Genomic DNA, 13,910 nt, shown 5'->3' with positions numbered 1-13,910 from the left:
AACGATTCCTAATTTCCTACCTACCCCTTTCCCCCCTGATCCTCAGCTAACTTTTTTTTAAGGCTTGGACTGTCCCAAACCCGGCCCCCACGCTCACCTCCCACTTGGTCTCCTCCAGCCGGGGCCCCAGCTGCGTCTGCTCGTGCTGGATGGAGGCGCAGCGGTCCTCCAGAAGCTCGCGCTCCTGCAGCAGCTGGGAGAAGTCCTCCTGCAGCTTCTTCTTCTCCTGCTGCAGCTGCAGGACCTGGAGCTGCAGCACCTGCTGGGCGCGCATGGCCTTCTGGGACGCCTGCTTCATCCTGGAGGAGCAGCTCTGCCTCAGCTCCTCCAGCTCCTGCTCGCAGCGCTTCTGCTTCTCCTCGTAAACCTGCAGGAGGCGCGGCACGGGCATCAGTCACCGATCACACGGTGCGAAGACTGAAGAAGCACCTCCTCTCCTTTCCTTTCACACAAAGTGCAGGCAGAGCTCTGTGTTTGTGTGTCTGGGAGCGAGGGTGTTAGTGTGTGTGTGTGTGTGTGTGTGTCTGTGAGGGGGGTGTTAGTGTGTGTGTGTGTGTGTATGGGGCGTTAATGTGTGTGTGTGCGTGTGTTTGTGTGTGTGTGTGTGGGGGGGTGTTGGTGTGATGTTGTGTGTGTGTTGTGGGTAGGTTGTTTGAGACGTGATGTGTGTTCTGTGTTGTACGTGGTGTGGAGTTAGTGTGTTGTGTGTGTGTGTTGTGTTGTTTGAGCGCTGATGTGTGTCTGTGTTGTGTGTGTGTGCGTGTGAGGGTGCGTGCATGTGTGAGGGTGCGTGCGCACAGTACCTGGCATATTGCGGCCTCGTTCTCGTCCAGGTTGTCTCTGAGCTGCTGCAGCTCCAGCTCTCTCTCCCTCAGCTTGTCCTCCAGCTCCCTCACCACCACCTCGTAGCCCTCCACCGGGGGCGGGGACCGCCCCCCGCACGACCCGCTGTCCGACAGCGGCTGGCCCCGCCCGCTCAGCGAGCCCGTGCTCTTGCTGGAGGAGGACCGCCCGCTGTCCGAGTTGGAGTGGCCGTGTCCGGGCGCGGGCCGGGCGGGCTCCAGGTGGCCCCCGGGCGGGGCGTCCCCGGGGGTCAGGCTGTACCCCGCGGAGCTGTACGTGGGCAGGCTGGACAGCGAGTTGCGGCCGGAGTCGGACATGGAGCAGGACTGGCTGCCCCCCGCCGTGCGCCCCCCGCTGTAGGAGTTGCGCTTCTCGGCCCCGCCCGGCGACCCGCCCGTCCCGGGCAGCAGGAGGTTGAGGCTGCCCTGGCTCTCCGACAGAGCGCCCCCTGGCCGCGGCGACAGGTACTGCACCGAGCCTCGGTTCTTGGGCACCACGGGCTTGAAGGCCGTGGGTCGGATCACCGTCTTCTCCATGTTCTGCTCAGAGACGAAGCGACAGAAGGACCGGTACTCAACAGCAGCACACAGACACAGCCACAAAGGACCACAGAGAGCTGTGTCATTGAACAGCCATTACGGTGGCAACATCTCCCTTTACCTGAGTAGCTTTAGCTTCGCTTAACTGTGTCCTCTTCTCAGAGCAAATGAGCAGGATTTATGGTGATTTATTCATCTACGTCTATTACCCATTCCCCCCCCTCATTCAGTATAAATCTGAAGATGTCAGCAAGGCCCCGAACTGATTATACACCCCGACAGACTAAAGGGTTCATGAGTCAGCATTCATTAGTCAGCTAATTGATCTGTCTGGTCTATAGTGAGCAATGGTTCGAACGTTGCTCTCAGTCAATAGAGATGAATGGATGGTAGTGTGGGGGTGGGAGGGGGGGGGAGTGTACTGCATCGATCATGGGATCACATAAGGCCACCCCCCCACCCCCCCACCATTGTGAAACAGAACCCACCTTCTCTAGCTTCCCGGACACGGGGACCAGTTTGGGCGGGGGACCCCCCAGTGTCCCGTTTGAGGCGCCCCCCTCCCGGGCCTCTTCCTGGTCGCTCCCGGGGCTGCCGGGGGCCACGTGGTTGTCGTTCCAGTCCCCGACGAAGTCCTCGTTCAGGTAGGCGTAGTTGGCGGTGCCGTTGCTGACGGCGACGGCGGTCCCGCCTCCGCCGGCGGCGGTGAGCTGCTTCTGGGCGGGCGGGGCGCCGCCCACCAGGTGCTCCTGGGAGCCGCTGGTGCGGAAGCAGCTGGCGCTGGGCGCGGGCTTCCGGGACCGGGCCCCGAGCTCGCCGGGCCGGCAGTGGTGGTCCGGGTAGGCGCGGCCCGAGATCAGGCTGCTGACGGACCCCATGGGCGCGTGGCCCGAGGGCGAGGGCGGGGGCGGGCGCGAAACGGGGCGGCGCTGGGCGTCGAGGTGATCAGCAGGGATGGGCAGGGCCTGGACCAGAGCCATAGTAGCCGAGAGCTCCGCCCACACGATCTGAGGGGGACACACAGAGGGTCAAGGGTCAAAGGTCAGATTCAAGAATAAACTACATACATCAGCATACACAGATACAAGCGCTCTCAATCAAAACCAAAATCAAAACTAACAATACACAATAATATTAATATTAATAAAACATTTTGTAATAATAATACAATAACTATAATCACCATCATCATAAATATAACAGCATTCATGAGTTATACATATGTTAATCACCCACCCACTCAAAATAACGCCTAGCGTTGGTTAATTATAAACAGTCAGGGATCCCTGATTAATCATATAAAGGAATCTCGCCACTCTTTTCCATCTGGTTTTAGGTAAAAAATTGTTGTTTTTTTCTGTGACTGCATATTTTTTGATGAATGTTTTATTTTTTTCAGAGTAAGATCACCATGGGTGATGTCAGTTAGGGGAGGAGTCACAGTGTGTCATGTTCAAACACATATAAGTCCACATATAAATGGTCATATGGTGGGGATACGGTTGCCTAATATGGGACATGATCACTGCCACACACTCTTCAACTGCACTTGGTGTGCGTTTATGTGTGCGTCTGTCTTTGAGTGCGTGTGTAAGAGTGTGAGCCAGCAGTGTGTGCTTGTGTGTGTATCTACGAATGCACGGGAGAGGGTATGTGTGTAAACCCACACATATGCATGTAAAATGGCTGTGGACTATGAATGGTGATGCTGAGGAGTGAGGGGTTTTAACCTGCTACAGACAGACAGGACCGAAAGCTGGCTCACGTGACTGGATCTATTTGGCACCATAGGGTAATATCTTACAACACCACATGCCACCCCCCCCCCAACCCCCCTCCCCTGTCAGACAGAACTCACACCTCCCTGGGCCAAGCCACAACACCCAGGCCCAGCTTAACCTAAAATAAACAGGGCCCACCCTGAATCAAGTCACACATTTACATGCTCAAACCGTGGACGGAACTGAGCATTCAAACACCTTCAAAATTATTCCATTACAAATGACAGAAATAGCAGCGGAGGTGCAAAGGCGCTTTATACTGGGGAGGGTTTCACTTCGTTTAGGCAAGCTGGGGGTGGGGGGGGTGGAGGGGGAGGGTAAAACAGCCAGAGTGCGTAGTGCAGACTTCAAATGAAACACCTGAATCATCTTTTTTGGAAATTATAAACTCTGTCACGTATTGTTCCAAAAGGTTACAACAACTTGCAAGATTATAAAAGGGTATATATGTGTGACCTATAAGAGCCTGTTCCTCTTCCAGTATTGCATTTCCCATTCTCCCCTCCCATGATGTCACTGCAGGGGTGACCAGCCCACACTCCTCAGCTGGGACAGTGTGTAAGTGAAGCAGCACAGAAATAGCAGAGCCAGGAGGGAGTGTGATGAACCAACAGTGACCGAGTGTTCACAAACAAACCAAAAGGAAAATGGGAGAAAGTGCAGGCTGGAAACGGCGGATGGAAAACTGCAGGCGGGACATGAGATGCCCGCTCTGTAGCAAAAGAGTGGCCTGCTTGTTTCGCAGCTCGCCTTGTGTGCAGTGTTGATGAAACCGCCTCTCTCTCCCTCCCTCGTTCTGTCTCTCCCACTCGCTCTCTCTCTCTGCCTCTCTCTCTCTCCTTCTCTCTCTCTCTCTCTCTCTCCGCTCTCTTTCTCTCTCTCTCTCAAAGGCACATGACTCCAAAGGCATTCCACCAGCCTCTACAGCACAGAGCACTTTGATCCTGCTCCCTGGATCAGGGGTGACTGATCTGAGTGTGTGTGTGTGTGTGTGTGTGTGTGCATTTGTAACGTGTTTCAGAGAGCGTGTGCATGTATGTGCATTTAGATGTGCACATGTGTGCGTGTGCAGGTGAGCATGCGTGTATATATGTATGTATGGGTGCTCCTGTGCATTTTGCACGTGGATAAATAGTTATGTACCTGCTTGAACAATACAAGCACACTTCAATAGAAATATATCTTCCAGGGCAATAAGAACATTGATTTGTTTGTGTGTCACTCTCCCCATGCAGTGGAGTCTGACAAAGCTACACATTCAGATTCATTAAAAGCTTCAAAAACCCCACTCTTAACAGACTTAGTCATGCCCCAAAATCTCGTTTCATGTTTATCAGTGACCCTTTAAGATGGCCCGGTGTGAGAGCTGAGGGGATTTTGGGGAGAGGGACGTTCTGAGCGATGGGGCAGATTTGGAGAGAGGGGAGGGGGGGGGTTCCCACGCCTTCGTCGATCCGGGAAATGATTAACGAGGGGGGCCGCGGGCCCTTTGAAGGGACCCTGCCAATACCCCACGTTATCCTAAAAAAAAAGCCCTCGCCCACAGGGGGGGCCTCTGCCCTGCCATCTCAGAGCGACAGGGGCGACGGGCGGGATCAACCGCGTCCGAAAAGAATCGATACAGATAATTTAACCCCCCTGCGTCGCCCCGCCTGCCTCAGCCAGAGCCCCGGCCGTGATGCGCCAACACAATCGGGGATGAAGACGTGGGGGGCCTCAAAGCCCGGGCCTGACCCCCCGCGACCCCGCGCGACCCCCCTATAGTAACAGGTTGCAGTGCTTTGTTGACCCTCTCCCTTGACCCCGCTGAGTCCCTCCAACCCTCGCCCTTTGTTCCCCGCTGCCACCGAATAAAATTCCTAAAGCAAACGTCACTCCGATGTTTTTATACGTTTTCAACTCACTGGAGTACAATGAGTCTGCTCAGCGCGCTGCCCGCCCATTCAAAATGACGCCCAGCGTCGGTTAATTACGAACAGTCAGGGATCCCTGATTAATCATATGAAGCATCCCCGCCACTCTGTTCCATCTGGTTTCAGATACAAAATCGCTTTTTTTCTGTGAGTGAATATTTTTTGATTAATGTTTTTTGTTTTTTTTCAGAGGAGGATCGCCATGGTGATTTTAGTTAGGGGAGGAGTAACGGCGTGTCAAGTGCATTCCTACCCCCACCCTCTCCAGCTCTCTGCCGCAAACAGCACCAGGCCAGGCTGCGCTACGCTAATACTGCTATTCTACATCAAGTCAGGCTGTGCTACACTAATACTGCTATTCTACATCAAGTCAGGCTGTGCTACGCTAATACTGCCATTCTACATCAAGTCAGGCTGTGCTACGCTAACACTGCCATTCTACATCAAGTCAGGCTGTGCTACGCTAATACTGCTATTCTACATCAAGTCAGGCTGTGCTACGCTAATACTGCTATTCTACATCAAGTCAGGCTGTGCTATGCTACACTGCCATTCTACATCAGTCAGCTTGTCGCTAACACTGCTATTCTACATCGTCAGGCTGTGCTACGCTAATACTGCTATTCTACATCAAGTCAGGCTGTGCTACGCTAATACTGCCATTTTACATCAAGTCAGGCTGTGCTACGCTAATACTGCCATTTTACATCAAGTCAGGTTGTGCTATGCTAATACTTTGATTGTAAGCCAGACCAGTATGAGCTACACTAATACTGCCATTCTACACCAGTCCACCAGGCTGCCATTCTACACCAGGCCAGTCAGTGGCAGGCTGTCTGGAGCCAAGACGAGTCACTTCCTTTCTCATTTGCAAAAGGGCAATGATACAGCAAAAACGTCTGCAGTAGGCAGTTTATATTTCCGTCTCCCTCTCTGTCTCCCCACTTCCCCCACCCTCTCAGTCTCACAGAATCTTGTGTAATTCACAACTTCAAAAGTAGCAGTTAATCCACCAGAATGATTTATTCACATAAGATTTTTAATTAGTCATGAAGCTAATTAGACAGCTGAAACGCTTTTTCTTATTAAATATATACTGCTCACACTGGCACGCTTGTGTATGAGTCCTTTTGAGTCTAAACATCCCACAGATTTTAAAGGTCCCAAAGTGAATTTATTAACTGCAACACAAAGGCAATATTTTGACAAGGTAGTTCCACAATATCCTAGCAACTGCAGCCAAAAGCAAGAAAATCTGGTACACATACACACAAACACACATACAGACAAACATACACACAGTACAGGCAGAGACACACAGACATACAGGCACAATGGTCCGAAAGATCATCAGAAAGAAACTCCCTTCCTTACCAACAGCCAATAGGAATCTAATATTGTAATACTGTACAGCTTTCAAGATGTGCTTTAAAAATAATAACACCCTACGTTGAACCCCCAAACACGGTATGAATTTTCTGCTCCGTCTGTATAAATAATGACTCACCGCAGAGATCTGTGTTAAATGACACTTGCAGGCAGAACAACAAAGCGTAAATTAACATGGCACTCTTCCATTAATTACTGATTGATGTGACAGAAAAAGTATGGTGACTGTCTTAGTTCAGTATCAGTGTTTGGTTTAGTATCAGTGGCTTTCTGATCACCCCTTTATAAGGTCACCCCACCTCTGTAATGCCTGTAGGACGGCCTTCCTCTCTCCCCTCATTAACGTCCTGTTCTCCCGTAGCCAGCCCACTGCTGGGGGTCCTTCAGTGTGCTTTTACACAATCAAGGCCAATTATCACAAATCACAGTAGAGACAACAAGGCCAGACACTGTTACGACTTCCCGGTCCCCTTCTAGTCTTCACAGTGTAGGAACCTTTCTTTCCCAGAACTTGTCCACACGCCCTCACACACACACGCGCACACGCACACACACACACACACACACACACATTTTCATTGACATTAAACATCCACGTAAAGTTTTCTGGTTTCGAAATAGTAAAAATCTATAAGAGTCAACAAGAGGGGGAGGATGGTGATATGCAGAAACGTGATACCCATAGGCACCCTCGTGACCAACATCAACATTTAAACTCAATATCGTAAATATCAATTATGTCAAATTTCGGCCAAACCAGCGTCGGATGATCTCTCGTTTCAGCTTATTAAGGTTGCCGTGACAATCCTTCCAGAGACCAAACTGTACAAGAAACGAGTTTAAAGAATGCACAACGTCAGGCAGTGTGTGCGTTTCTTGAATGTGCAAGTGTGCGTGTGCACGTGTGTGTCTGTGCGTGTGTCTACTGTGAGTCACAAAGGGGGTAAGGAAAGGCAGGAAAAACACTGAGTTTGCACTACTGTCTGAATTTTGCTGGAAATGCAGACACATCCTCAACCCTCAAGCCTGAGACATTATAACCCAGACGGCACAATCACGCAGACCACAGGCAACTGACACCAAGCAGCGTAGCCAAAAACAGCAGGAAAATATATTTGCACTAGTTCCAGAGGAATTCTTCAAATCTCACTTGCTTAACACGGCAGCCGACGTCTTACAAATGGCCATCCACCTGAGTTTCTTTCTCCTACATTTACGACGCCACCCCCCCTACCCCAGTAGAACGCTCTCTGAAGTGCTTGTGCCCCCCCCCCCTCCCCGCAAGTCAATAAATCTTCTAATTGAGTACAAAGGAATAGACCTGAATGAATTACAGACAGGAAACATAGCCAGCATACAACGCAGTGAAGCTCAAACTGGTCTCTTGTCCCCCCCCCCACTTGTTTTTTTGTTTTTTTACAACCTACTTGTTGCACTTTCACATCAGCCTGTGCTTGAAGCCGTTGCCATGGCATCAGAGGCCTACAACTTCAGGCTGGAGAGTAACATCAGTGTGGGAGATTGTTATCGTCTGACAGGACACAGGGAGTATGGGGGGGGGGGGGGGGCGGGGGTGTTGTGGACGGCTCCTCGGAATCCTAAATCATCCCGGCGCCATTAATCTGAGAGTTTAGTAGAGGCCTGGTGTTTAGCCTCCAAACAAGCAGCACACAGATAAATAGCCTGAACAAATGGGGGCCTGTTCACCAGCAGCCTTCTCTTTGGGGGTCTCTCCGAGGGCGGGGGCCCAGATACCGCCTTGGAAGTCAGAGGCGGCGGGCGCCGTCTGCCACACAATGAGGCGTGTACCCCCTGCCCCGCACCCCCCTAAAAGAGCGGCCCCCGTGTGGGCAGATAGCGCCTGTCAGTTAGCGTCATGGCGCGGGGCTCAGCTCTCTGGCACAGACCCAGAAATGCCACCCCGTCCCCCGACGGCTGCCTGTCCCCTGTCCAGAGGCAGATAAATGATGATAAATTAAATGGTTCTCACTACAGTTCTTACTGCCCACAACAGCATCAGTGGCGCTTAAGAAGGCCATAAGAACAGTGCTAAACTAAACTGTGGTGTGATGGAAAAATTCTATCACATCACAGTCAACAACATACTGTATATTAGTAGCAACAGCCTATTTTCAAGGTCTTGTAGTACTACCATAATTAGTAGTACCACCTCTCTTACTGTCTTTCACACTCTGTCTTTAGGCCTCTGGATTAAGTGGAGTGGGACTGTATGGCTAAATCAAATATATTCACCCTGCACAAGTTACTTTACAAATTTGTCATCTTCAACCAACTCAGAAACAGACATCTCAAAAAGACTCCTGTCCCCATGTTCAAGCTTTTGGTCAAATGCAATTAATCATATCTCTCCCACACCTTTTTGGTCAATTCACATGGCTCAAAGTGGGTTGACACCTCCACCGAATGATGGCATTATGCTAGTGTGGGAGTGAAGCTTCTTTGTGTGCTGATTGCAGCCTGTCTGTGAGGTCTACAGAGTGACCCTGTCAATAGACAAAGCACAGCACTCCGATAAAGGAAACATCTGAAAAGCAACACCTCTGCAGTGGCTTGAAAAACCATGAAAATGCACAAATGCACCCTCTTTATGCCTTCCTCCCATTATCTCTCTCTCTGTCTCTCTGTCTCTCTCTGTCTCTTTCATTCTGTCACACACCCACACACACACACACAGCATACTGTACTTCCTGGGACCCCTGACATTTCTTAGGTCCAGAAGTGTCTGTACCTCAGTGGTGACGTGCACGCGCTTCACGCAATCGGGCCACTGCCCAATCACAGCGCAAGCCTATGGGCTCTAAATATGAGTCCTCTTAGAGGCCACACCAGACACCTCATGACACAGTGACAACACACAGATTGCACAGGGGTAACAGAAAGTGCAGATAAAACAGTGGTGACACCAGCAGGGGAGTAGGCCCCGTGGAAAACAAGGTCGTTTCAAACACGGCGGGGTGGAGGGTATCTTCATGGCTTCCCCTCCTGCAAAAAGGTATGGATAACAGTCGGCCTGGAGCAGACTTGCGCCTCAGGAGGTTAGAGCCAATACCAACCAGAGGGAAGTCATGTGAGCTCCCACATTACAGAGGACACGTGTGCATGTCCGCCCCCTCCTGAACTGAAGGAGTACACTGCAGCAGTGGTGAAACTTAATTCAACAACTTAACATGTGAGATGTTCCTAGCACGTATTTTCCTGTGGAACCAACCAGCACAGAGAGAGCAGCGGAAACGAGATGCAGCTCCGCTCACAGACAACAAGACTCCGGGCAGAAAAGCAGGAGTGTTTTTTTTTTTTTTACAGCGTCTAAACAGGTAGGTCATCTGAGAATTACATTTTCATTTGCAGTGACAAACTGCAGAAGCGTGTATATGTGACTCTTCAGCCGCATCCCTTACGCTTCGACTCCCCGACCTCCAAACTCAGCTGGGCAGCCAGCCTCGACTCTCCATGATCCCTACAAAATAAATCACGGCCAGATCTCAGGGTGCAACAGATGCAGTAGTATACAGTATGCTCACTTTCGAGCTCACTGAACTCTTGCTGCCCAGACTTAACGAGGCCACGCTTAACGTCTCTCCTCACCTTGTGAGTCCCAAGCCGAACGCGGACGCTCTCCCGCCAGCTGGAGCCCGCGGACACCCGTCATCGCCCTCCACCCGCCAGGCGCCCGAGGCGGGCCTCGGCAGGCCCTCGGTTCCGCCAACGGAGCTATTTTTAAAGAGGCGCGGCTAACGGCGGCGCGAGGCGGCTGCGAGCGCGATCCTTCCACGCCGCGTTTCGGAAACGGCCTGGCTCCAGACCAGGGGGGGGAGCGTCGTGTAAATAAGACGGCGTTAACTATTGATCGCTCCGAACGCGGGAGGACTCACTGCCATTTACCGAAACGCTAATGCCCACACTTGAGCCGCTGCAGTGAGATCTAATTGCTGTTCTAATCAATGACAAGGCAGAATAAAAGCCATGGAAAGAGATGGGAGGTAAAAAACATTTTAAAAAGTGAGAAGGTGCTGCCTCCAGTTTAAAAACCTCACCAAGAGAACAATGCTGTTAAAAGAAGGTAATAATAGAAGAGCAGAAACACTCTGGATAGCAAGAAAGGGGCAGAGGAAGGAAGGCACGGTAGGCCCCAGTGCAGTGCTTTCAGTCCCAGACGTCGATCACTGCCACTCCCAGGCTTTGCTTGAGAATCTAGGCCGGAGTCGAACTACACCTGTCTCCCGATGTACCAAAGGTGGGGATGCCAACACGGCAAAGGAACTAAGTCATAAACGATGGAATCCTCTGTATGTGCCTTCCAACAGCAGTCAGCAGCTTCCCACGTGTTTTTCCCGCATAAGGTCAGCTGGCTCAGAGGCCGTAGTAAGACAGAGACTCTGTACGGCTTACAACAGGGCTGCCAAACCCCGTTCCTGGAGGCCTAACGTCCGGTAGGTTTTCACTCCAGCCCCAATAAAGCACGCCTCGCTCAGCAGCTACAGATCTCCTTGAGCTGCTAATTAGTAGAATCAGGTGTGCCAAATTAGGATTGAAATGAAAACCTACAGGACAGTAGAACTCCACGAACAGGGTTGGGCAGTCCTGGTTTATAAACTGTAACAGCAGCATATTCCACACACCCGGCATAGGGTACACCACTACCATGGGGTGGAGCAAAGTCACCTAAAAATTAACACTTTGCCTATTCTATTGACTGAATAAAAAGCATTCCTAGTGCAAAAGCAAAAACCCACCAAAAGCAATAGCTACAAGCAAGCAGACTACAGATGAGATGCTCTTTGTGTCCTTTCCCACAGCAGCTCACAAGGGCTGGCAGAGTGGAAAAGTTTTTGAGTGGGGCCATTTTCTAAAATGCTCCAGTGTTCCAAGCACAGCTTAAAAAAGACTTCAAGCCCTGCCTCTTTGGGTGGAAGTGTCACCAGTTCTCACTTTGGATGCCAAAATCACCATATATAGTTACATCAGGGAACAAATGTTGGCAAGTTTATGACTGTTGCCAAGGGGGCTGTCACACTAGGAAGGCTTCTTTTGAGTGGACATCCCTGCAGTTTCTGCTGTGATTATTCAATTTTTTAACATCTTGGTTTCTTAATTGAGTTGCTAAAACATTAAAGCAGGCATTTCAGTAAATTCGCTTAGCACAGGCTGCCCTCAACTTCTTCAAATGCTGCCAAATCATGTGACAAACTCACAAATTTAGCAATGCAGGGACAGAGAACTCGAAATTTTGAGAAAACTTTTAAAGGCTCAATGAAAGAGGAAATCATATTCATGAACAACTCTGAGACAAACTAGTAAAATGGTCTTACCTATCATCTCTTCCTAATCTTTGCCTCCAAATGTACTCTAATGAGGTGGTATGTTCAACTAAAGCCCTAGTCATTGGTACAGTTACGTTCTCTATGTTCCAGAAGCAAACTCTGACCAGGAAACTGACTGTGGAGTTGAGGCTAGTCAGGAGTCCCACAGGACGTTCCCACAGGACACAGGGTTCGATTCAGAGGGGTTTCCCCCACCTCGTGGCACATTAGCAACCCCTGCATCAGCTGTGTATGCGATGCACTCCCCAGAAATTGGGGATGAAAAGGTAAATAAATTTAAAAAACGAAAGCGAGTGCCCACCCAGTGGTCTCACGCGGAGCAACTTCAACGCGGGTTTAGCGGTTTTACGTAGCTCATGATGAGCTCCGCTCGTGCTAACGTGCTAACGCAGCATTCACACGGCAGCACGGCGAAGTGGCCACAGTCAGGCGAGAAGAGGCCTGGGGAACACCGCATCAGCAAGGAGAAAGCATCGCACACAGAGAGCGGTGTGAATGAAGGCCTTACGCTCTTTGACCTGTGACCTTTCACCTCTGATCTATATTGAGGATTTTGGCATGGGCTTTCTCGTGATCAGCCGCGCTGGAGGGTCGATAAGTCGCGGCCGACTCCAGGACTGCGTACGGCTTCTGCTCACTTCATGAAAAAGGAGTTTCAAAAAGTCCTGTACAATGGGCAAACTATTGAAAATTAAGGCCATAGCTACAGAGCAAAAACATAATACATAATACATAACGCATTCAAAGCATTTTAACAGAACTGAAAAAGAAAGCGGCTCTCTGTTGAACTGAAAAAAACCCACTGAAGTTGGAATTTAAAAAGAATTGTCCAAATACTCTAACAGCTGCAGTAAGATTTTGCTATGTTTTTTTTTTCTTTTAAAGACAGGACGCTCACTGACTGAGGTCACTTGCCATTGAACACTGAGTGAGTGTGTGTGTGTGTGTGTGTTTGTGCAATGTATATGCATTTTGTGGTTCTAGATGCGTATATCTATTCATCAGGAACTTTACACATGCACCCCCCAACACTCCCCACTGCCAGCATACAACTCCTCAAATCAGTTAGAGCTGCTTCAATGGCTCTGTAAACATCTCTGCAATCCACCCACACCACACAAACACACACACACGCATGCATACACACACACACACGCATGCACAAACACACACACACGCATGCATACACACACACACACACACGCATGCATATGCACACACACGCATGCACGTAAACACACATGCACGCACACACACACATGCATGCACACACACACACACACACATGCGCATGTGCACACACACTCATACGCACATGCATGCATGCACACACACGCATACACACACACGCACACACACGCTCTTCACTTGACACCATCTCCTCCAGACCTGACGGAAAGTGAAAGCCTTTGTAAAGCCCAGCAATCAAATGGAAGCTTTTTTCCTAAAGTCCGTTTGGGGGAGGATTAGCTGTGAGCGTTTATGACAAGGAATTGCCAACACACTGTCAGACAGACGCACGAGAGAGAGAGAGAGAGAGAGAGACAGAGAGAGAGAGAGAGAGAGACAGAGAGAGAGACAGAGAAGAGAGAGAGACGAGAAGAGAGAGAGAAGAGAGAGAGAGAGAGAGAGAGAGAAGAGACAGAGAAGAGAGAGAGAGAGAGAGAGAGAGAGAGACAGAGAGAGACAGAGAGAGAGAGAGAGACAGAGAGACAGAGAGAGAGAGAGAGAGGCCACGGAGTGCCGATACAGACCCCCACCATCGCTAATACACCCGTGCTTAAGGCCACATTCCGGAAGGGCTTTCTCTTGCCTGTAACTCTGTGTTTTCTTTTAAGTAGGTGGACAAAAGGCCTCTCTGGACCCGGTCGGTCTCCACCGGCCAGACTCCCAAGGAGAGACCGGCCTCCCCACGCTACCTTTCCTCCACGGCTAGCGCCCCGGCGTCCCTCAACTCAAAGCCGGGACTACAGACAATAGTTCATGAATAAGTAACCCTGTAGTCCCTCAGAGCTGACACCAGTTTGCGTGTATAAAACCCACTCATGTAATGTCAGTCTCCGCACACAAACATACGCGCACGCGCGTGCGCACACACACGCA

General features: G+C 50.4%; 1 protein-coding gene across 4 annotated transcripts in view; it reads right to left on the bottom strand.

Moving 5' to 3' along the window:
* The window catches only part of lzts2a (leucine zipper, putative tumor suppressor 2a), a 53,324-nt gene that overhangs the window by 3,959 nt on the left and 35,455 nt on the right, over positions 1-13,910 (bottom strand). For all 4 annotated transcript variants that reach the window (XM_064320951.1, XM_064320952.1, XM_064320953.1 and 1 more), the window contains 3 exons: positions 1,871-2,389; positions 804-1,382; positions 98-367 (listed from right to left, as the gene is read on the bottom strand). In XM_064320951.1, the coding sequence (XP_064177021.1) occupies positions 98-367; positions 804-1,382; positions 1,871-2,362 (1,341 nt within the window). In that variant the 5' untranslated portion in view covers positions 2,363-2,389. The remainder of the gene's footprint in view (positions 1-97; positions 368-803; positions 1,383-1,870; positions 2,390-13,910) is intronic.

Source organism: Anguilla rostrata, chromosome 2 (assembly GCF_018555375.3).
Source record: "Anguilla rostrata isolate EN2019 chromosome 2, ASM1855537v3, whole genome shotgun sequence".
Taxonomy (NCBI): domain Eukaryota; kingdom Metazoa; phylum Chordata; class Actinopteri; order Anguilliformes; family Anguillidae; genus Anguilla; species Anguilla rostrata.
This window is presented reverse-complemented; position numbering and strand designations above follow the sequence as displayed.